The sequence below is a fragment of the Sciurus vulgaris genome (genome assembly GCF_902686455.1).
Source record: "Sciurus vulgaris genome assembly, chromosome: 2".
Lineage (NCBI taxonomy): Eukaryota > Metazoa > Chordata > Mammalia > Rodentia > Sciuridae > Sciurus > Sciurus vulgaris.
This window is the reverse complement of record NC_136462.1, coordinates 188691365-188715867: the sequence shown is the minus strand read 5'-3', so window position 1 is coordinate 188715867 and position 24503 is coordinate 188691365. Positions and strand designations below refer to the sequence as shown.

The 24503-nt window shown below is 46.9% G+C and overlaps 1 protein-coding gene across 1 annotated transcript in view; it reads right to left on the bottom strand.

The window, feature by feature from the left end:
* MYBL2 (MYB proto-oncogene like 2) overlaps positions 1 to 24503 on the bottom strand; it is a 36490-nt gene extending 11987 nt beyond the window's left edge. Inside the window, exons 1-8 of the mRNA XM_079129421.1 lie at positions 24275 to 24503; positions 20958 to 21051; positions 16513 to 16584; positions 15578 to 15670; positions 13790 to 14010; positions 8704 to 8866; positions 2511 to 2798; positions 884 to 1306 (exon numbers count right to left, since the gene is read on the bottom strand). Of these exons, the coding sequence (XP_078985547.1) occupies positions 884 to 1306; positions 2511 to 2798; positions 8704 to 8866; positions 13790 to 14010; positions 15578 to 15670; positions 16513 to 16584; positions 20958 to 21051; positions 24275 to 24294 (1374 nt within the window). The 5' untranslated portion in view covers positions 24295 to 24503. The remainder of the gene's footprint in view (positions 1 to 883; positions 1307 to 2510; positions 2799 to 8703; positions 8867 to 13789; positions 14011 to 15577; positions 15671 to 16512; positions 16585 to 20957; positions 21052 to 24274) is intronic.

The following is a 24503-nucleotide window of genomic DNA, read 5'->3' as shown; positions in this document are numbered from 1 at the left end:
CATTTCGAACCACAGGCTGAGCCTCAATCCTCCAGGACAGAAGCCCTCCTGCATGTGCCACTGCTGGGCCTGGCCCCCTCCACAGCCGCACAGAACAGGCAGTCACACTGTGGGAGATGGGAGATGCAGGACCTGCCTGAGCAGTTACAGTACTCCTATCCTCCCACTGCCCAGGGGGCATGTAACCTAGGCTATTCCCAGGCTCCAAGGCCTGTCCCGCCCCCAGTCAATTTCACTCTTGGTCAAGGTGATGGAGGAAAGGAGACCCAGCTCAAACACTGCTTTCCAGGAAGCTTGGGTGCCTCTCCAGGCCCTTAAAATAGGGCTGGCATCTTTCCTGGCTCCCCCAACACCAGCCCCTAGAGGCAGACCCAGGAGCTGGCTTGCTTTCTGTAAGCTCCTGATGACCCAGCAGTTCCCATTTCTACACTGAAGTCTGGCTAATTCACCGTGAGCCTGCCCCCAGGACTGACTACCCCACAAGGGGGCTGCAACCTACAGCTCAGCTCCCTGGGTACTGGCCAAGTGCTGTGGCACAGATGGTCAAGGAACAGGATATTCCAGCAAGTAAGACGGAGTCCTCTTCCCCTCTTCACCGCTCAGCGGTCACCTGCGGGTTGCTCCACCTCCCGAGTCCTCGCGGCCCCCAGCCTAGATGCACGCACAGCACCACAGGCTGCCTCCTTCACACCTCTTATCACATTTGAGCCTCCTTATTAACAGCCTTCCTGCCACAGCGGAAGCTCTACACAGGCAGAGCCAAATCCAGCTGCGTATCGCCGAGTCCCGAGCATGGAGCACAAGGCCAGCTCACAGCAGCAGCTCAGTCAATACTGGCTCAACGGTGCGTGCTTCTGGGTGGGGCCTGAGCTGGGATACGCACCTGGGAGGGCGAGAAGGGCAGGGTCTTGACAGGCGTGCTCTTAGGGGTGAGACTGTTGCAGGAGTCCAGGAATGACAGACTGGCACTGTTCTCTGTGACAGGGGACAGGGCCACTCGCCGCTTCTTCTGCCGCTTGAGCACGGAGGGTGGTGTACCAATGCCCAACCCCCCAACCTCAGTGCTGGGGGAGATGGGGATCAGTTCGCCCCGGCTGCTCCGGCTGAGGTCTGAGATAGTGTGGCCATCCAGGCGGTACTCCGTGACATTGGGTGCCGATGCAGTTGGCGGGCGGGCTGGCAGTGCCTGCGGCTGCTGCTGCTGCGATGAGGCTTGGGACTGCCCCGGGCTGCTACCAATACTGCCCTCCACAGAGGGCTCCTCGGGGAGGTCGAATTTACTCAGGTCACACCAAGCATCGGGGTCCTGTCAGAGAGGGAGGTTAGGAACCACTCTACTTTTAAAGCAGAAGGACTCACTCAGAAAGGAAAATACACATGGTCCCTCAAAACCAATCGTTGACATTTCCATGCATTTCCTCAAAGAGTTTCTGGGGGCCCAAGGGATCGAACTCAGGGCCTCACATGTTAGGTGAGTGTTCTATCGCTGAGCCACGTCCCCAACCCTGTACATTTGTATTTTCATAGTTACTTTTAGAAATCAAAATATAGACAATGGAAGGGATGCCTGTCCCTCATAGGTGCCCCCCTGGGGCACTCTGAAAGTTGTTTCAATCCCAACAATCCCACTGGGGAAGCAAGACTTCTCCCATTTTCAGACCAAGGAACAGGCACTAGGCTTCTGAGAACACACCTGAGAGTCACCCCAGGTCTTTCCACCTTTACCCAGAAAACGACAGTGCAAGCCCAGAGGCTCCTGGAAAGAGGGCTCTGCTCAGTCCTGGAGGCGCAGCCCTCAGTAGAGCCAGGCCTAGCAGCATTTCTGGTCCTTGGGACTTGCTGGAGGTGGAGGAGGTTCATTCTTAAGGGTGGAAGCCAGCTCGGGGGCAAGGTGACCTCAGGCCCACGTCCCAACCTCAGGGAGGTCCCGGAACTGACAGCATCTGGTAGATCAGAAGCACATCCCACAAAAACAGACTAGAGCCAGGGGGACGGCAGGTTTCTAACACACCGCAACTCCCCTTCAGCAGCAGAAAGGAACGGAAAGAACCCGAGTTCTGGGCCAGACAGCCGGCCTGATTCCGGGACGATGAAAGAGATACAGACCCCAGCTCACGCAGCAGCCTCGCACGGATGCGGGCTGCCTACCCTGAGCAGCAACAGACCACTTACCACTCTAGAACCAGCCCCCAAACTGCACTTTCTGGGTCTCTCTCCAGGGAAACCTAACCAACCGTGTGCCCTCATCCTTGTGGACTGTTGCAGCGCCCTCCTCTGGAAGGCCTTCCCACCCCACCCGGAGCTGCGGAGAGGGGTCAGGTCACCTTGCACATGCCGATGCTCATCCCAGAGGGCAAGAACCAAGTCAGTGTCCTAGGCCCTGCCCAGGGTGGCTACTCACATCAGGTCAGTAAATGGTAGTAGGATGACAGAGTGAAGAGAAAGACAGGTCCGTGAGGAAAATGTTCCCTGCCGGGGGTGCTCTCTGTGAGCTGCTCTGGCCAACATACCGACTCGATCAAGTCCAGCGCTTCAGAGAAGCTGGACCCCACAGCAGGGATGAGGAGGTTTGCTGCCTCCACCACCCACTTGTAGGGCAGGCTGGTTTCTGGAGGGGAGCCCTCCTGGTCTTCATTCTTGGGGAACTCCTCCAGCAGCTCTGGGGTGCGCACCCCATCCAGCTCTGCAGTGACAGGCTCCTGCTCCTTAGACATTGCAGCTGCCACAGCGTCACCCTCACTGCCCTCCTCTTCCTTTATAGCGGTGGATGTTGGCGGCCAGCTGGTCATGAGATTTTCCTGTTAGACACAAGGGTGCATTTTTGTTACGAGATATGGACTATGTAGTGGTTTTCAGCTAAAAAATACACAACTTGAATCTAATAATAAGCAAACTCAAATGAACCACAAATGAGAGACATTCTACAAAATAACTACCCATACTGCACACTTCAAAAAGTATCAATGTTGTGAGACAAGAGGCCTAATGAAAGCAACGGAACAGCTAAAGGCACAGTCCCAGAATGATTATGGGAAAAGGTGGCATATGGACTGTGGATGAGATGATAGCCCAGAATTAATTTTAAAGTATGGATGGTCATACTAAGGTCATGGAAGTGAATGCCCTTATTCTTGTAAAATCCACACTGAAGCGTTCAAGGGCGTAAAGGCACAGTAACAGACTTTCAAATGGCAGATACATAAAAGACACACAAAAAAAGAGGAAGCAACTGGCAAAATGTCAAAAATTAATGAACCCAGGAAAGCATGTACGGGAGTTCACTGTACTATTCCTGCAACTTTTCTGAAAACTTACTGTGGAAAACTTGAAAAATGTATGTACAGTGTATTAAGTCTGTGATAGGAAAGAAAAAAAAAAATGAAGGCAAATCCTTCAGAGCGAAAACTCTCCCAGCAGAACCCTGGACACAGCTCAGCACGTTTCTATGAGATGCTAAAGCAGCCTTCAAAAGGGCACATGCAGCAGCGAGAAGGCTGCCTGACAAATAGAATTACCACCAAGGAATAACTATAACTTTTTGTTGAATCTCTATTTCATCTTTTGTTTATTTTGTTTTTGTTGTTTATTTGGGGGGCAGGTACTGGGGCTTGAATCCAGGGACAGTCAACCACTGAGCCACATCCCCAGATTATTTTGCATTTTATTTGGAAACAGGGTCTCACTGAGTTGCTTAGCACCTCACTTTTGCTGAGGCTGGCTTTGAACTTGTGATCCTCCTGCCTCAGCCTGAGCCACCAGGATTACAGGCCTGTGCCACTGCACCAGGCTTCTATTTCATCTTTTGTGTGGCAAGTTTTTGACATAGTTGGCATCATGCTGTATCCTCTTTCACAAGGATTTTTTTTTTCATTTTCTATCTCATTACAAGTTTATTACTGACAGTTTTTGATAACTGGTTAAGAGTCTATCATGATCTTAAGAAATTACTTGTTCAAGGAATTGCAACTATGCTTTTAAGGAAAAAAAAAAAAAAAAAAACCTGTCTCTTAAAGATACATCCTTAAGTATGTGAAATCTAGGGGTTAAAATAATTCAATACAGGCGAGTGAGCAGAAGTACAGATGAAAGAAGGGTAGCCACGAGTTAGCAATTGTCGGGCTGGGGTTGTGGCTCAGTGGCATAGTGCTTGCCTAGCATGTGTGAGGCACTGGGTTCAATCCTCAGCATCACATACAAATAAATAAATAAAGGAACTGTGTCCATCTACAACTAAAAATATTTTTAAATTAAAGAGTTAGCAATTGTTGAAGATTAAAACTGAATGTTGGGTGCATGATGGTTCCCGGTACTCTTCTTATCATCTACAATAAAAAGTTTTTGAAAAATGAAAGAAAAAATAGTACATGGGATTAATCAAGGCCATGTGGAGAACAAGGCGCAAGATCTCACATTAACAGGGGCACAGTGGGGCTGGGGGAGAGCACAGGCCTGGATTCAGACAGAGCACTGCCACTGCGTAGCTGACTCTGAGCAAGTATATAACCTCTGCCTATAAAATGAGGACACTAAGGTTTACCATGCAAGGATATTAGGCAGATCAGCAAGGACCTGTGAAGTACCTGACCGAAATGAGAGCTGTTAATGTCACTGCTGTCAGGTGGATACAATGAAAATGGTTTGACACACACACACACACACAAAGAAAGGAGACAGGATGGATTAACACATCTGATTGAAAACTTTTAACTGCTACCTATAATGGGGCAGGTGGATGCCAAAAACACTATTTAGAAACTACCAATAAACCACCGCCACTTAGGTCAAGCACACAACTGCAATCAGTGAATCAGGAGGCTGAGGCAGGAGGACTGCAAGTTCAAGGCAAGCTTGGGCAACTTAGTGAGATCCTCAGCAACTTAACAAAACGCTATCTCAAAAGAAATACAAAGGACTGGGGGTGTAGCTCAGTAGTAAAGTACCCTCAGGTTCAATCCCTATTACCAAAACCAAAACAAACAAAAAACCAAAAGAGAGAACAACCAGTTTTAGGAAACCAGTTTTGTAGCTTTTTATAAAGTTAGGAATACAGTCACCATACTTACATAAAGAAACGGAAACACATTCAAGCAAAATCCTGTACATGTGCCTAAGGATATAGCTTAGAGGTAGAGCACTTGCCTACCATACGCAAAGCCCTGGCTTCAACGGATGGCTCAGTTAAAACAAAACCCATACGGTAATGTTTACCATAGCTTTATTTGTAAATACTACCTGGAAACGATGTCCCCTCAGCTGGTAAATTGATAAACTGCAGTACATCCATACAACCGAATATTATTCACCAATAAAAGGGAACATACTACAGATAAACACAACATGGATAAATCCTAAATATATTATGCCAAGTGAAAAAGTAACACTATGTATATGGCTCCATGTATACAACCTTCTTATAAAGACAAAATTACAACCCAAAAGAGCCAAAGTAATCCTTAGCAAGAATGAAGTAGGAGGCATCACAATATCAGACCTTAAACCATATTACAGAGCAATAGTAACAAAAACCACATGGTACTGGCACCAAAATAGATATGTAGACCAATGGTACAAAACAGAAGATACAGAAACAAACCCACATGAATGCAGTTATCTCACACTAGACAAAAGTGCCAAAAATACACATTGGAGGAAAGATAACCTCTTCACCAAATGGTGCTGGAAAACTGGAAATCCACATGTAACAAAATGAAATTAAACCTCTATCTCTCACCCTGCACAAAAGATCAACTCAAAGTGGATCAAAGACTTTAGCACTGAAACCCTGCCCCTAAGAGAAGAAAAAGTAGGCCCAAATCTTCATCATGTCAGCTTAGGACGGGCCTTCCTTAACAAGACCCCTAAAGCACAAGAAATAAATTTAAAGAATCAAAAAATGGGATGGATTCAAACTAAAGAGCTTCTTCTCAGCAAAGGAAACAATCAATAATGTGAAGAGAGAGCCTACAAAGTGGGAGAAAATCTTCACCACATGCACCTCAGATAGAGCACTAATCTACAAGATATATAAAGAACTCAAAAAACTTAACACCAAAAAAACAAATAACCCAATCAATAAATGGGCTAAGGAACGAAATAGACACTTCATGGAAGAAATACAATCGATAAACAAACATGAAAAAATAAATGTTCATCATCTCTTGCAATTAGAGAAATGCAAATCAAAACTGCTCTAAGATTTCATCTCACTCCAATCAGAATGGCAATTATCAAGAATATAATCAATAATAAGCGTTGACAAGAATGTGGGGAAAAAGATACGCTCATACATTGTTGATGGGACTGCAGATTAGTGAAACCACTTTGGAAAGCAGAATAAAGAGTCCTCAAAAAACTTGGAATGGAACCACCATTTGACCCAACATTCCCACTCCTTGGTTTATATCCAAAGGACTTAAAATCAGCATAATACAGTGATGCAGCCACGTCCATGTTTATAGCAACTCAATTTACAGTAGCTAAACTATGGAACCAACCTAGATGCCCTTCAACAGATGAATGGATAAAGAAACTGTGGCATATATACACAATGGAATGTTACTCAGCCTTAAATAAGAATGAAATTATGGCATTTGCAGGTAAATAGATGGAACTGGAGAGCATTATGCTATGTAAAAAAAAAAAAGCCAATCCCAAAAAACCAAAGGCTGAATGTTTTCTCTGATAAGTAGATGCTGACCCATAGCAGGGGGTAGGTAGGGAAGAATGAAGGAACTTTGGATTATACAGAGGGGAGTGAGGGGAGGGGTAGGGTAGGATGGGTGGAAGAGGAAGGACAGTAGATTGTGAGATAGACATTATTACCCTAGATACATGTATGAAAATGATTTTTTTAAAAAAATATTTATCACTGTCAGAAAAGTTAATGAAAATAAATAAAAGTTAGAAAAACAAGATTACAGACAGACAACAGGCAAAAGTCTTCAGAGGACAAGGGCAGAGAGAGTGGGCAATTATACTTTGGAATCTGGGAGGTTAATAAAATGCTTGGTATTAATTGTGACGATGGCTACGTAACTACATGCACTGTGAAAACCAGCAGAACTCTCAACTCAGGGTGACTTCTGCTGTGTGTAAATTTGACCTTTCAACTTTTATAAAATAAACAGATGAGGAAGCTACCAACACACTGGGAAGAAAGTTACAAGATAAAGAGGCAACATTTTAATATACAGTATAAATATATTTGTAAATCAAACAGCACTGGGTATGGTGGCAAAGGCCTATAACCCTTGTGACTCAAGAGGCTGAGGCAAGAGATGACAAGTTTGAGGCCAGCCTCAGCAACTTAGGGAAACCCTAAGCAACTTAGCAAGCCCTTGACTCAAAATAAAAAATAAAAAGGGCTGGGGATGTGGCCCAGTGTGTAAAGCACCTCTGGGTTCAATCCTCAGAATCAAAAAAGAAAAGAGACAAACAAAAACAAGTGAAGGCAAATGATACATTAAGAGAAAACAGTCACCCTCACCAGTCAGAACACTGCATTGTGATATGTGCATAAAAGTTACTATGCCAAACAAACATTCCACGGCAGACATTATAAATATATGAAATTTGTATCTGCTAATTATGTCTTGTTTGTTTGTTCTTGTGGTGCTGGGGCCCAAACCCAGGACCTCACACATGCTACGTAAGTGCCACACTCCCAGAACTGTCAATTATGTCTTAACAAAGTGGGGGGATAAAGATCAACTCAAAAACTAAGCATAAAGTTACAATTAAAGCAATGATAATGTATTTGGTGCTCATAAAACTGGCAGATCTTTTATGTAACCACAGTCAGCACGAATAGTAACATGTGCAACGAGCAGTCCCACGCTGTCACCATAAGGTCAAAATGGCGCCCAGTGTGGTGGTACACACCTGTAATGCCAGCTACTCAGGATGCCAAGGGAGGAAGATGGCAAATTCAAGGCCAGTCTGGGCAACCTAGCAAGATTCTGTCTCAAAATAAAAATTTAAATAGTGCCCCAGGGTTTGGTTTCCAGTACCACCCCCCTCCCTCTAAACATCACCGGAGGGACAGGTAAAAACAGTTGCTCTGGGGTGTGGGATGGGGGTATATTAACATGTTCATATATTGGTTTTGTTTTTAAATTTTAAATGGAAAGCTTTATGATTTCATATGACTTTCTAAAACAGGTAAAATTACAGAGATGAAAAATAGGAAGCGCGGGGTAGGAAAAAGGTCCTCCAACAGCAGCACAGGGGACTTGGTGGTGGCTGAACATGACTGCATGCCCTTTTTTTTTTTTTTTTTTGCGGTTTTGGGGTTTTGAACCCAGGGCCTTGTGCTTGAGAGGCAAGCACTCTACCAGCTGAGCTACATCCCCAGCCCTGTTTTTCTCTTTTTTTTTTTTTAACAGCAAAAATGCTTTCCATCGTAGGACTGGAAGGAGCAGCAGGTGAGAAGGAAGCTGCTGATGAGGACAGGAGACTGAGCGCCTCCTCCCCAGCCTGTCTCGGCATCCACACCAGACGCTCTGTTCTCCTTCACCTGCGGGCACACAGGTATGTGCGGTGCCTATTACAAGAAAGACCCTAGGACACCGGCTGCGTGGAGACCCGTGGCAGAGCCCGGGGACGCAGTGGATGAGCAGCGCTACAAGATGGTGTCAGATAATCGTGAAACGGAACCAACTGGAGGTGAAGCCCCGAGGCTGGGCTGCACTGCAGCCACCTCACCTGGCCCTCTGCAGGCTGAGCACTCTGGTGGCCATCCTTGTCCTCAAGCTCCAGCAGCAAGTACACAGGGGGCTTGCAGTCTTTGGAGTCGCTGAGGAAGCCTCCCGTGTCCACCTTCCTCTTGATGGTGGAGTTCCAGTGATTCTTCACGGCGTTGTCTGTCCTGCGGGGGAAACCAGGCACCTCTGAAGCCCCAGCTCTGGGCTGGCGCACCCCGAGGCACACCGCAACCTCCCTGAGCTGAGCTCCACTTCGGCAGACGGAGGTGCAGCAGGATGAACTCTACGGTGTCACAGCTCTAAGGCAATGTCTGTTTCTAGCCCTCAAAGAGGATTTCTACCCATCTCTACGAAGTAAGCAAATGTATTATTTAGGCTACGGTGAAAACGGCAAAATCTAAAATGCATTTGGAACTCACTGCCCCCACTGCCATTGTGAACCTGCAGAAGCCATGAGCAAACTGCTGACCCCTGACAGCAGTCTCACAATGACCTTGCATGCAAGCCTTGCTGAGCGTGCAGACTTGGAGCGGCTGGAGACGGTACAGGATCCACCTACTGTCTACCTCTCTGAGCCTCTTCACCTGAAAGCACGGAAGACTGCTTCGTGTTCCATCACTTGATGGATACCGAGCACACGTCAACAGAGGTGTTAACAGTACACAGAGGACAGCGGTTGTGGAAAAGCACAGAGCAGGATGGGGTAGTACAACCAGCATGCGGAGGCACAGAAGCACACAGCGTGGGCGTGGAGATGCAGGACACTAGAGAAGCAGGCAGGGTGTGGTGCACATGGCAGTCCAGCCAGGAGCTAGGCCACAGCAGTGCAGAGCTGCCAGCACACACTAGGCACCGCCTTCTTCCGGGCTCTGAACAGAGAGCTTTTCCATTGAGACACGACCAGAAGAGAGTAACAGCTCAAGTCAGCAGTTCAGGAGGAGGGTCTGTATCTCTGGCCATTTGCACTCCGGCCCTTCAGGACACAGTACTGACAGGGCAGGGTGTGGGGCACAGGATGTTGGTGCTTTGCCCAGATCCTCAAAGTGCACGTGTACCCAGCTCCCCAGCTGCTCTACATGCTGTTGTCAACAGCTTCTACTTATGACTTTCTCTGGAGGATGGCCTTGGAAGACAACCAAAGGTGTCCAGGAGCTACCCAACCCTGCATGCACGCAAGCCTCTGCCTGCTCATGCACCCACCCACACACCGTGGCCTCATTCAGGCCCAGACCAGACTTCACCAGAGACCCCATGCTTGCTCCACCCTCTCCCTGTTCTTCTCCGCTTTTTCCTGCACAAGTGGCAGCCCCTCCTCAGTAAATTCCTTGTACTTGGATCTCTGTGTCTCAGGTTCCTGACCACTAGGAGGCCCGACCTACAGCACCTCCCCAGTCCTCCACCCACAGGTTAGAGTCCAGGGTGCTCCAAGCTGAGACTCGTGCCTCTGCTCACAGACATTGATGAGGCACCCACTGCACACCAGCATCGTTCCAGGTACTGGGGAAACACAGCAAATGAGACAAGTGGTTGTCATATAGTCTCATCTAGTGGGGGAGACAGGCATTAAATCCACTTCTGAGTACAATTACTCAGAAGAAAAGTAGGGCACTGCACTACAGAGGTCACTGGGGACTAACCAGTCTGGAAGGACAGAGAGAACTTCACTGAAGAAATGAGACCCTCACGGAGAATGAAGGGCAAGAACCCAGAAGTCACACAACAGGGACAAGACAGCAGAGGCTTCCAGGCCCCCAGAGCAGCACGGAGCTGTCAGGAAGAGTTCACGGTGTCTGAGGGACTGCAAGGAGGCAGAGTGGCTAACGACTACCAAGTGATCAAGGGTGACAGCAGATCAAGGTGAGGCTGGGTGGCGTCTGCAAGGCCAACCAAGCTAACGAGGGTAAGAGACCTGCATCTCCAACCCAAGTGTCAGGGAAGCCCCCAAAAATGACACAGTCGGGCTTTGAGTTGTGAAAACACATAATTCCAGACTTCAGGAGAAACGTCACCTGGAATTTTCTTCTCCCTCCCAGGACTGTACTGCCATGACAGAGAAAAGAACTAGAATGAAAATAAATACTGTAAGGCAAAAATGCGCAAGGACTGAGACCAGGGTAGAAGACAACAACAAACAGATTTTCACAAGTACTTGCAAGCGGAAGGAAGATTTATTCTTAGGGAAGAAATGACTGGGCAACCCTGGCCACAGCAGAGGGCTGGGATGGTGCACTAGGCTGAAATTGGAACTGACAGAAAATCTGCATACCAGATGGGAGGCCCCTGCCGCCTTCTTCATGCCCTGATCTCTAAGTCCTATCAGGCATCAGTCTGAAGGACTCATTTATCTCTAGGAAAAGTAACCACCCAGGGAAAACTGATCAGTTCTTGGAATATCCTTCTGAAAGGCCAGTGGCTACTCAGTCACATGCAGCAAAGTCCATCAGCAGATACGCACAGTCTGTGTGCAGTGGGCTTCCGAACCATTTTTAGCAACTGGTTCCTAAAGATGAATGGCCAGTCAAGAATCAGGAGACTATCAATGGAGCCTGCAAAATGAAATGATACTTGCAAAACAAACAAAAAGAAACAGGGAAGGAAAACAATGTAGGAAGGAGGAAGTATTTTCAAAGAACATAAAATTGTGAAAAAAGTTATTACAAATATAAAATAAAAATAGGGCCAGAAAAAGTGAGGAAAAAGTGTGACCTTATAAAGTAAAACTTCTTAAGTCAACATAATTTCAAAAAAAAAGGCTGAAAAGTAAGATCGAAGTGTATACACAATGGAATAGTACTCAGCCATAAAGAATGAAATTATGGCATTTGCTGGTAAATGGATGGAACTAAACAATATCATGCTAAATGAAATAAGCCAGTCCCAAAAAACCGAAGGTCAAATGTTGTCTCTGATATGTGGACGCTAACACACAACAAAGGAGGGTGGGGGGAGGAAGGATAGAAGTCCATTGGATTAGACAAAGAGGAAAAAAGGGAGTGGGGAGAACAGGAAGGACAGTACAATTAACGGACGTAACTTCCCTATCCTTGTATTTGAATACATGACCAGGGTAACCCCACGTCATGTACAACCACAAGAACAGGAGCCTAATCAGAATACGTTATAGTCCATGGATATATAATAGGTCAAAATACACTCTACTGTCATGTATATCTAAAAAGAACAAACAAAAATAATGGTAATTCCTAAAATCCATAATTATTTATAAGCTCATAATACAGTCATTACAAGGTTTCAGGTGCTTCTCGTAAATTTCTTATTTAATCCTCTAGAATGTTCTCAAAAGAGTTTACTATTATATCTATTTTATACATAAAGAAAAAATAGATAAGAGATTTTTGTTTTGTTTCACAATGCTGGGGACTGAACCCAGAACCTCATGCTTGTTAGGCAAACAAGCATGACCATTGAGCAACATCCCAGCCCCTAGATGAGGACATTTAAAACACAGGGAAGAAGAGGGAAGAGTAGAACTCAGTTTTATTTACCATAATGCTTTTTCTCTAAAAGATTTCTAACTAGAATACATTGAATGTGATGCAATGAAGTATTTACCAAAATACATTGTAACCCAAATCCACCAATAAAACAATGCTTGTTATGGAGATTAAAAAAGAAAGAAAGAAATCTCCCAGAAAATAAAACCAAAGAGATGCAAAATAGGTCATATGTGAGACAGTACAATAAGGTTTAGAGGTGAAATGACTAGGTTATGATAGTTTTAACCCAAACAGTGGGTTAATCCCGACAGGGATTAACTAAGTGACAACTAAAGGTGGGCAGGGTGTGTCTGAAGGAGGTGGGCCCCCGGGCATGTAATTTTGTTAGCTGAGCTTAGCTCTCCTCCCTCTGCTTCCCAATCATCATGTCTTCAGCCATTTCCCTCCATCGCTCTTTTGCCATGATGTCCTGCTTCTCCTTGAGCCTCAAGGAATGGAGCCGGCTGTCTATGGACTGAGATCTCTGAAACAGTGAGACCCCAAATAACTTTTCCTCCTCTAACACTGTTTTTTCAGATCTTTCAGTCACAACAGTGAAAAAGCTGATGAGAACAAATGCTTTAAATGTTCTGAAGGAAATTATTTCCAGACTCTTTTCCTCCAAGTCATCAATCAAATGTGAGGTAGAATGAAGATGTCTTTGGACGTGCCGTTACCAAAAATTTACCTTCCTTGTACTTATCTCAGGATGCTAATAATGTGCTTCACCAAAACAAGGAAGTAAACAAAGAAGAGAAAGCTAACAGAGGAGGGAGGCAAAGGAATGCTCCAAGGTCACATCAGGGCGATAGTCCTGGAAAGAAACTGGCAAATGAAAAAGAAAAGATCTCCAGGATTGGCTCACTAAAAAAACAAAAAAAAAAGTCAAAAATATTGCCAGATACATGATAAGCATTTGTAAAATAGCACTTATGGATGCTCTGAGAACAGGATGGGCCACTGACAAAGACTTAAGAGCTATAAGACTTAAAAAGTGTGAATCAAAAAAAGAGGCAAAGATTAACTCCAGGAAAGCAAATATCAGACAAGAAGGAAATACCTTAGATATCAGTTCTAGCAATTGAGTTATATTTACAAGGTAGTAATACTACAAGCACTGTTATTTTAATTAAAAATTTTTGTAGTCTATTGGGCAATAGGTAGGTCAGGAGGGTAGGAAAGTCTAAGAAAGCTAAATGTTCTCCTGTAACTAAAAACCAAGATTAACAAGACATCAGCACACCCATTTATAAATATGGAGGTAAAAACCAGAAACTAAAAAAAGGTGTCGATTTCAATAGGAAGTGGAGACTTCCACTCAGTACAAAGTGGAGAGCTGATGTTTGGATCATAGCACAGCACAAGCTGATTTTCTGGCTGTAGCCTCCTCGGCACGGTCTGTCCTCCGTGGTCAGGAAGCCTGGGGCACCCACCTTTTCCCGACAGTGTGCCTCCGGGCAACCTGGAGGCAAGGCTGGACGGAAAACGGAGAGCAGGGTACAGGACCACAGTGCCCTCAAGGAAGCCCGGGCTTGCCACCTGGACCATCACCCCCTGCCCCAGTCTCCAGGCCCCCAGGAGGCAGCTCACCTCCCGGGCAGCATCTTGGCGATCTCGGCCCATCGGTTGCCCAGCACCTTGTGGGCCTCACAGATGATGCGGTCCTCCTCTTCCGTCCAGCAGGACTTCTTCACCTCAGGGTTGAGGTGGTTGTGCCAGCGCTCGCGGCACTGCTTCCCCAGCCGGCCCTTCAGGTGCTTGGCGATCAGCGTCCACTTCTTCGTGCCATACTTCTTGACCAGCTCAATGACCTTGCAGAAAAGCCTCTGTGAAGCAGGAGGTGCAGCCCCGCCACACTCTACCTTCACACCCATGCGAGCCTCACTGTGATGCTGAGAGGCACCACTGGCCACACCCCCTCAGGAACACGGGAGTTATTGGGGACGCAGCTCAGAGCATGACTGTGCGGTCCACGTCCATGTGCCTGTCAGTTACTGCCTGAATGAACCAGGGCCAAGAGCAACTGAGGCTCTCTAAAGTGGAGATCAAGCAAAGGAAAAGTACCCCAAGGTCCTGCCTTCCTCTTTAGGGCTCAAACCAGTCAATGCTCTAAAGAGAAAAAGGCCCAGAAGCTGCCTACAGGGCTCAAACCCACAGCACCTAAGGCTCACTCCCCAGATGCAGAGCCATGAACACTAAGCATAGGAGACGTATCTTCCTACTCCCAGACACATGCCAGGGTGCCACAATCCCCTCGAGCACTTTTGTAGAAATCAAGAGGGTACAGCCCCAAGTCACAACTGACCATGGCTTGATTTTAGTTCCCAACTGCCTCTCGCCAGGCCCTGTTGCTCAGAACACAAACCACAACAAATGCAGCCACCAGAACCAGACCAGGCCCCTCCTGAATTCTAAATACATACGTTCTCATGTACACATAGGCCACAGCACACTGGGTAGAGCTGACTCTTCTGGGCAAAGGGATTTGGTGAGGAAATATAAAATTTATTTTTGTGTAGTTTAGCAACCACACATCATTCTAAGAAGGAAAAAAGGAGCTGAACATGGTAGTACATGCCTATAATCCCAATGTGGGAAGCTGAGAAAGAAGGATCGCACATTTGAGGCCTGCTGGGCAACTTAGCAAGACCCTGTTTCAAAATTTAAAAATGAAAAGGGCTGGGGATTTAGTTCAGTGGTGAGGCAACTCAGGTGAAATCGCCAGTACCAGGAAAAAAAAAATTTAAAAAAAGGGAGTTTAAAACCAGTGTAAGCATTTCCAGCTCTCTTCACTTCCCTGTCTTCCTGGGGCTGTGCCTGCCCCCATGGAACAGCACCTGGGCTGACATCAGCGAGAAGCACCAAGATGAGGAACTCCCGCAGAGCCGCCCAGGGCGGTCAGGTGCTGCCTTCCTAATGTGCACACATCCTCACCCTCTCTGAGCCTTGGCCTTCCTCTTCTGCCCACCTCAAAGGACTATGAGGCTACAAAGAAACAAGGCATCCCGAAGCTCTGAGCTCCTTTATGTCACAATAAAGATAGGCAACTGCCGCCTGCTAAGCAAGCCCCTAGCATGCCACCCGCTCACTGTGAGTCATTAAGCAGGTACCATTGCAGTTTCCTCTTATGAGTGGGAAAAAGCAGTCAGGCAACTTGTCCAACAGCCCTGAGCACATAAGTGAGAAATGGGGAGACCTGCAGACACTCTGAGACTCAGAGCCTTGGGGCCAGTGTGGCCACGTCTGGACTGACAAGCAGGATGAGTCACACCCACCATTTAGCTGGACACTCCTGCCAGCAGGCAGAGCAGCCTCACAATGCCCAACTCACTGGCAGTAAGTAAAGTCCCACTCTGTGTGCAGCCTGTGCCAAGTTACCTTCTGGTCTTCCTCTTTGGTCCAGGGCCCTTTGACAAGGTCCGGATTCAAAACCCTCAGCCACCGGTACTGGCATTGTTGGTCTGTGCGGTTCTGGGAAGAGAACAGGAAGAACAGGAACCTGTGAAAACTTCTGGGATAAGGACATTGGACTCTGGATAAACACTGGGCTCAGGACCCTGAGGCCTCAGGTGGCTGCATCCTATCCCACGCACCCATCACATGCCACAATCCCACATGACAGAACCTGGGTGCGTTCCCTGTACTACAGAGAAGGACAAACTCAGGCTCTTGTGGAAAGCCACCTCCCACCACCTGAGCCCAGGGGCCCTTCTACAGAAGCCTTCTGGGGCAGGAAGGGATCCGTTTTCTGTGGAAGCAATTTTATTCCTTGAAGTATTCAGATTACATATGAGAGAGGGAGATGAAGGGGGAGAGGGGTCTGCTGACTCTGCCCTGGAGTTGCCTGAAGGACCCCAACAGTCAGCCAGATGGCAGCTACAGTGACACTCCAGACACCTACAGGCCAGGGGGTGGGGTCCCAGCGGAAGCCCTTCACCCTCAGAAGGCCCTCAATGCTCAGAGGTGGGACCAGCCAGCTCTCGGGGCCCTCACTGTGAAGCCTGCTGCAAGTATCACTTCCCCTCTGTAGAGACTGAGCATCTATTCTCTCCCAGTTTGCATAAAGAAATGCAAATATGCTGGTGACCACACGCTACAAATGTCTCCAACCCTAAAGGCTTCCAGGCATCTGAAGCAGGTATGAAACATTTCTGGGAGGCTTCCTCACACTGGTATGGAAAGAAAGGTCCTGGGCAGGTAGTTTTGTTGGGGGCAGCAGCAGGTGGGGAGGGGGTTGGTAAAGAACCCCCTTTTTTTTTTTCCCTTGGCAGAAAGTCTATCCCAGCAGAGGGGCTCCAGAAAGGCCTACTCACGGGAAAGTGGCTGGCCAGGAACTTCCAGTCTTGTTGTCCAAACTGCCTCACCAGAGCCCTCAGCTGCTCGTCCTGCCAATGAAAGGAAGACCCGCTCACATTGGCAGGAACCCTCACGGCCACCCCGATGGAGCCCCTTTTATCCACTCTTCATCAAGCGAGCACTTACTTTGTGCCAGGTGTTAGTCCTAGCAACAGCCAGCGACAATTATGTCCAGACCTCATGGGGTTTACAATTTGGAAGGAGGCAGATGCTGATCAAACTGCCCCATTACAGGGGGATCCCCTTACAGGGGACACAGTGATTGCTTGTCCAGAGAGACCAAGAAGTTCCAAAGAAATGAAGTATAGTTGGAATGCAGGAAGGGACAGAGGGAGAAAGATGGTTCTGGAAGGGATGGCAGGGGCCAGAGCACAGGGAGGATTCACTTAGGCCTCTACCTCAAACAAAGCCACTGGTACATTTGGGCAAAGCACAGTTAAGGTTCCATGTGTTTGTTTCAAAGTTCCCTTTGGATGCTGCAGAAAAAACTTAAAAGAAGAAAAAGTGCATATGAAGGCCATTATCACACCAAGGCCAGAGCTCATGGCAGAATCAAAAGTAGCTCAAAGGCAAAACAGAAGCTGTAAAAATATTCTCCAGAAAATTAAACAACGATTCACACAGCAACATGAACCTCAGCACCATGATGATGAGTGAAAGTCAGACATCACAAGTCACTACATAATCACATGAATGAATTCCAGAAAACATAACCCAAGGTAAAGGGGCAAAAGGTAGTCAGTGGTTGACCCAGGCTAGTAGTGGCAGGAGGACATTGGGAAAAATGGAAATGTTCTAAAACATGATGATGCTGGTAGTTTCATGGCTGTAATATAAGCATCTGTGGAAACTCACTGAATTGTACTGTAAAAGCTTGTGGTTGGTTTTACATTAAGTATTCCTCATATTGATTTTTTAAAAATCTGCCAGGAGTGGTGGTACACATCTATAATCCCCGAGACTTGGGAGGTTGAGGCAGGAAAATTCCAAGTTCTAGGCCGGCCTCAGCAACTTAGTGAGACCCTGTCTCAAATTAAAAAATAAAAAGGACTGGGGACGTAGCTTAGCACCCCTGGGTTCAATTCTCAGGACCGCTCAACAAAAAAATAATAATAAAATTAAATTAAAAATAAGTAAAACTTCCCACGGCTCCAAACTGCAAACTGCACACTCCCAGAGTTTCTGAGTCCAGAATTTAAGGCCCTCTAGGAACTGATCTCACTCTTTCACCTCACTCAACACTTCCCCTTAAAAGCCGAACTCCAGCCAAACTGGACTCCAGCACTCACTTTTCTTTATCTACAACCACCTGCTCTGAGTTACCCAGTTTTTTCCAGTTTGTCTTCCCTCACTGATGAATTTCAAAGGTCCACTCCCTAACCTCAGGCAGGAGTAACCTCTCCTTTGAAAGGTATGCCGACATCCCCTCATCCAACAATCAGCAAGTGCCTCCTACGGAGAGCCTGGGGCTAAGACAGTGGAGACACAATGGTGAGCAGCCAGACACCAACCCTGCCCACGGGGATGACTACTCTCCAGCCAGGGGAGCCGCTGCCCTGGGTCAGGAACTCAGTCTTGTTTATTCTGGGTCCACAAGAGTAGAACTCAGTGCCTGGTCCACAGTGGCAGGAACAGAAAAGGCATGTTTAGTACCTGACTGAAGAAACATCAGGAAGGACTGAAAAGGGAGTTGTAACTTGTACAGAAAGGCTTGTTGGTTGGTTGGTTGGTTTGTCTGAGATGAGCAACTATGTTGCCCAGTTTGGCCTTATACTTCTGGTTTTAAGAGATCCCGCAACCTTAAGAGTAGCTAGGAACACAGGCCCGGGCCACCATGCCAGGTTTTAAACAAGCAGACCTAGAACTAAACATGTAAGGAAATCAGAGGTGGAATGAAAAGACAAGACCAGGAGTATAATATGGAGCAACCAATTAAGGCGAAGGTCTGGCTGGAGGGTGCTGCTCAGCGACAGAGTATGTGCTTAGAGTATGCGAGGCTCTGGTTTCAACCTCCAGTACCAAAAACACAAAAAATAAGGAAAAGAAAAGGGACAGTGGTTTCTATAAAATTAAACCAACATCCATCCTATGAACACTATTTATGAATCTTCCCAAGAGGAATGAAAACATATTTACGTACATAAAACAAAACAAAAACTTATAAAAGAATCTTCATATGACCACTATCCACAATTACCAAAATCCACAGTAGTCCAAACATCCATTAACACAAATATTGGAATAACCCTGTAATAAAAATGGATAAATTACCCAATCATGCCAGATACAAGCCAGGCAGTGGTACGTACCCATAATCCCAGGTACCTCAGGAGGTGGAGAAGACTGTAAATTCGAGGCTAGGCTCAACAATTTAGTGAGGTCCTAAGTAACTTAGCAAGATCCTGTCTCAAAATAAAATATAAAAAGGACTGGCTACATGGCTCAGTGGCTGAGTGCCCCTGGGGCATAATCCCTGGTACAAAAAAAGAAAAAGAAACTGTAACAAGTTTGAGGCCAGCCCTGGCAACTTAGTGAGATCCTGTCTCAAAATAAAAAATAAAAAGGGCTAAGGGTGTAGCTCAGTGGTAGAGCAACCAGTTCAATCCCGAATAGTAGGGAAAAATAAAAATAAAAAAAAATACAGACGAATACAAGTGTTATGATTCCATTCATAGAATGTTCAAGAATAGCACACACTGAGCCTGAAAGTGGGGGGTGGGAAGTGCCACACCTGACCACGAACCCATGCCAGAGAACTTCTGGGATAATCAGGATCATGTTTACATGAGTTTGTATTTGTCAAAACTGATCGAATTGTTTCATTTAACAAGGTGCATCTGGAGCGGGGGTGTATCTCAGTGGTGGAGGCTCTGGGTTCCCACCGACCCACCTCCCCCACCAAAAAACACAAAAACAAAAAGCACCTGATTATATACAATGTGCTTAGCCTGCCTGAGGCTCTGGTTTCAATCCCCAGAACCAAAAAACAACACAAAGAAAGAAAAAGAAAAGGTCTGGCATGCCTATAAAAATCAAACCTTTATACCCACCCGATGAACATTACCTATGAATCTTTCTAAGGGTAATAAAAACATATTACCCCCCCAAAAAAAATCTTAGGCAAGAATCTTCATTTGATTGTACACAAATTAAACTTCATTAACATGATTAAACAATAAATTATATTTTCAATACTTCTTCTAAAGAATAAAAAGATGTAGCTACTAGAATTCAGAGTTTCATGTTACAAGATTCAATGATTAATTTAAAAAATAAAGAGGGGGTTGTAGATGTGACTGAAGCTCCTGCAGTCCAAAGGTGCTATGTTCAGATGTTCCCACCAAAACTCACATGACAATTTAATCCCCACTGTGAGGTATGAAGAGATGATTATATCAAGTCTCTGCTCTCATGAATGGATTAATTCATGAAGGATTAATTCATTCACGGATAAATCAATGGGTTAATATCTTGATAGTGGATCTGTCAAAAAAAATTGGTTATTTAAAACTCTTTCTCTCTTACTTTTTTTCAGCACTCGGGAGTGGTACATACCCTGTCCTTTTTCTTTTTCTATTTTGAGACAGTATTTTGCTGGTCTTGAACTTGAGACCCTCCTATCTCAGCATCCTGAGTCACTGGGATTACAGGCATGCACCACCAAGTCCAGCTGATTGTCTCTTGTACGTGATGCTCTGCACTGCCTCAGAGCATGCAAAGTCCTCAGAGCAAGAAGGCTGTCACCAGATACAACCTGTCAACTTTGGATCTCCCAGCTTCTAGAATGGTACAGTCGACAAATCTTTATTCTTTGTAAATTACCTAGTCTCTGGCTATGAGGTTAGAGCAATGAATTAAGATAAAGAATATCTGGGCAGGGTGTAATCCCAGCAATACAGAAGGCTGAGGCAGGAGGATTCCAAGTTCAAGACCTGCCTTAGTGACTTAGCAAGATCTAAACAACTCAGGAAGATTGGCTCAAAATTATTAAAAAAAAAAAGGTCATGGGATGTAGCTCAGTCAGTGGTAAAGCATCCTTGGTTTCAATCCCAAGTATCACAAAAAAGAAAAAAAAAAAAAAAAAGATAATAAGCACAATCAATATTCATAATATCCATGATGCAGAACACACCAGACTTTCAGGCAGCACAAAAAGAACTGTTGGCCCTGAGGTCTGAGACACATACTCCACCCCACAGTGTCCTCAGATGACAGTGCCCAAGAATGTTCTGAGAAGAGACTCGGGAGAAGCAGAGGACCCATCCCCATCTTCCTTTGGCTCCTCCTCTTCATCCCATCAGTGGGGACATCAGGCAAACAACCCAGGCTCAGCTCTCTGGCCAGGCCCCCAGGCGCCATCAACCCTCTTCACCCAGTTCTAAGGAGTCCCTGTGTCACTCACCTCCTCATGGGTCCATTTGACCTTGCACTTGCTGTCTCTCTGCTCCAGAACATCTGAGTCAATGTCCTGGTAGTGCAGCTCATCCAGCTCCTCACTGCAGGGAGAAGGAGCTAAAGGTCAAGGGCAGTGTCCACATGCTTTTACATCACGTGTAGACTGTGTGTGTCCAGCAACCAGACAACTCTAGGGAAAGGTTTGGGGAGGCAGCCTTTTACTTATTCTGCTTTTTAAAAAGTAGGTACACTTTTGCCTTCCTCTCTTTCTACATTTGTTAATGAAATGAGGTTATGGGGTTTTTTCTTTTCTTTCTTATTCTTTACTGTTAGGAACATTCTAATGATTTCAAAAGCTACCAGAAAAAAGTTAAGGTTGGAGATGTGTTTTGCGAAGCATGAAGCCTGGGTTTGAGGCCCAGCACCACCAAAACAATAAAAAATTTTATGATATTCAAAACCAGATTCCTAGTTGTGTGTTGAGGGGGCGGGGTACACGCCTATAATCCTATTGACTCTGGAAGCTGAGGTGGGAGGACCACAATTTCCAGGGCAGCCTGGGAAATTCAGCAAGACCCTTTCTTGAAATAAAAAATGAAAAGGGCTGGGGATGTGTGGCTCTGTGGCAGAGAGTCCTCAGTTCAATTCCTGGAAACACACACATATACACAAGATTTCCAATCAATATTTTCTTTTCAATAAAATTACATTTGCAATGGATATTTTTAAAGATAATATATGCGATCATCAAGCACCAGAATTTTAAGAAACATTAGTTACTTGGGAGCTGGGCGTGGTGGTGTACACCTATAATCCCACCAATTTGGAAGACCGAGGTAGGAGGATTCCAAGTTCAAGACCAGCCTCAGCAAGCAGCTAAGCACCTTAGCCCTAAGCAACTTAGCAAGACCCCTTCTCAAAAAGTAAAAAGAGACAGGGATGCCACTCAGTGGTTAAGTGCCCCTGGGTTCAATCCCCAATACCCCCCCCCTAAAAAAACTATTAGTTTTATTAGTTACTTGGGGAAAACATTTTAAATACATTCTCACTAACTATGATTTATCTATTTATTGGCTACAAATTTGGAGATGATACTTATCTCCAGGTTATGTCAGGTGTTCAGAGAGGACTGGTGACCTCCCCTGGCTCCACCCAGGACCTGTCTTAAGTTACCTTTGTCAGATACATTCCTAGGTCAGGCATTTGTAAACTGAAAAAAAGCCTACAGATTTCCAAACAAAGCAAGCACAGGTCTTGTCCCCTAAAAGAAGGCTTCCTTTGGCATCTCCACTCCTTCCCCTTCTTCCCCAGAACTCAGCATTGCTTCCTAGCTACTCCTACAGTTCATAGGACGCTAGAAACCCTCAAATGCAACTGTCTGTCTTGACATCAACCACAAAGGTTAGCTCCACTTGTGTATTCTGGAGTGTGGCACTAAAAGGCCTTGACTATTTGCCCAGGGAATGACTGGATCTAGAAATGAGTAAACAAATGTGTAAACCTGCTGTCTCCTGGTCACTAAGAAATGCTAATGAAAGAGGAAGAGAAGTGTGTCTAAACCCAGCAATATATTGGTCACAGAAGGATCTGGAATTCAGTCTTGTCTCGTCATTCCTGACCCAATTCATGAGTCTACCACCATTGTGAAGGGAACAAAAATCTATAAGATTCTAGTAACAGAATGAAATTGGCTTTAAAAATCAACTGCCCACAAACACCTTGCAGAGAAAGAAATAATCTTTGCTTCTCCAGTACTCAGCACAAAGCCCAGCTTCTAGGAGAAGCTCAGCCAATGTCCCGTCCAGGGTGAAAGGTAGTAGGCACACCCTGGTGACAGTGTCTCAGAGCCAGGAGAAGTCTGTGTCACCCACAGGTGCTGGCCATCTACTTCCATTCTCATTGTACCCATGTAACAGATGTGGAAATTCAGGCTCCCAGGAATTATGCCACTTGCCAAATCCACAACCAGGCTCTGAACCTCCTTAACTGCACAGTCCTCACCTTATAACCTCAGCTTTAAAAGTAAAGGCCCGTTTGGGGTGACAACTACATTTTGGTGCAATATACACTTTCTCCTGCCCTTGGATGAACTGGGCTCTGCACCAGGGCCAGATGAGTAAGGCTGAATGAGAAATGGGGCAGTGAGGAACAGGACAGTCACAGCAAGTGGCCAAGAGCTGAGGCTGTGGAACGCCCAGGTGCAGAAGCCATCCCTTACATGCAAGGGGGTTCCTCCACTGAGTTCCAGGGACGAAGTTGCAGAGGACCTGGGAATGGCCAAGGGAAAGTCATTCCTGGAGTAACACTTCCTGAAAACTCTTCCTGGGCATTAGAGCTGCCCTAGGAAACTGGGGACTGAGGACGACAGTCCCTGTGCCAGGTGTCCTGACCACTGCTAGGAACCAGATGCTTCCTGGTGGAGAGGAACTCTGGGGAGAGGCAGAAAGAAGGGCTTCTCAGATCTGTAACGTCAGTCTGTGAAGGCCAGCATCACCATCTGAAGACCAGACCAAAGTTATTTGGGTTGCACAGACCCAGGGCGGGAACAGGGCTGGATCACACGGGCCCCACCCCCAGACAAGATGAAAAGACCACAACTCAGGTCTAGGCTCAACTCTGTCATTTATTCTCTGGGGAGTAAGTAAAATGAAGCCGCAGTTCCTCCCTTTGCCCCAGGGGCTGCTGGCAGAGCGGTCCTGATACACATCAGTTTCTCTACCTTCAACCCCAGCTGCCCAAAACTCGTGTGGAACAGGAAGAGAGATCTCTGAAACTAAAGCGAGGCAAGCGCGTGACCCAAGTGGGAGAGACAATGGAGCCCCCGCTTGGCACACTCCGCAGTCGGGGCAGAGGGCTTGGGGGTTCTGTACTTCCCGGAATGTGAGAAGAAATACCTACGGGCAAATATGAACCATAAGCGGGCGTGAACGACAAGTGTACCCCAGTCTTTGGCCTCCCACTCGCTGTGACTTGGATAAGCACTTTCTTCCCATGGGTGGCCTCCCTCCCCAATAAAGGGCTTTCCAGTTTATCGCCGGGCGTCCCACCCCCACCCCGAAATTAGGCGGGAGACAAAATGACATCACGCAAGGCTCGGTCCGGGTCTCTGGAGACCCGCCTGTTCCGGCTCCGAGGCCCAGCAGGCCCGAGACCGAGCTAGGGGTCCCCAGAGCCCCCCGGCGTTGCGCGCGACCCAGCGGCGGCTGGACGCGGACGCAGCATTTTTCGCCGGCACCCCTCCACCACCATCTCGTTGCGCTCGTAGGGGCCCCGGCGAGGCAGCGAGGAGAGGAGGAGGACCCCAGCCCACCCGGGTCCGCTCACCCGCGAGTCCGCCGAGACATCCCCCCGGCCCGGGCCGCGCCGCGCTCGCCCGCCCGCGGCTGAGCCCGGAGCGGGAGCCGGGCCGGGGTCAGGACGCGGGCTGCTCCGGCCGCTCCGGGCCCCGGGCCGCGCTCCGAGGTGTCAGAACGTCCGCAGGTCCCGCCGCCCGCTCGCTGGAACTGCGGCCGCCACCGGCGCGCACAGAAGCACTTTCCTATCTCCCGCCAAG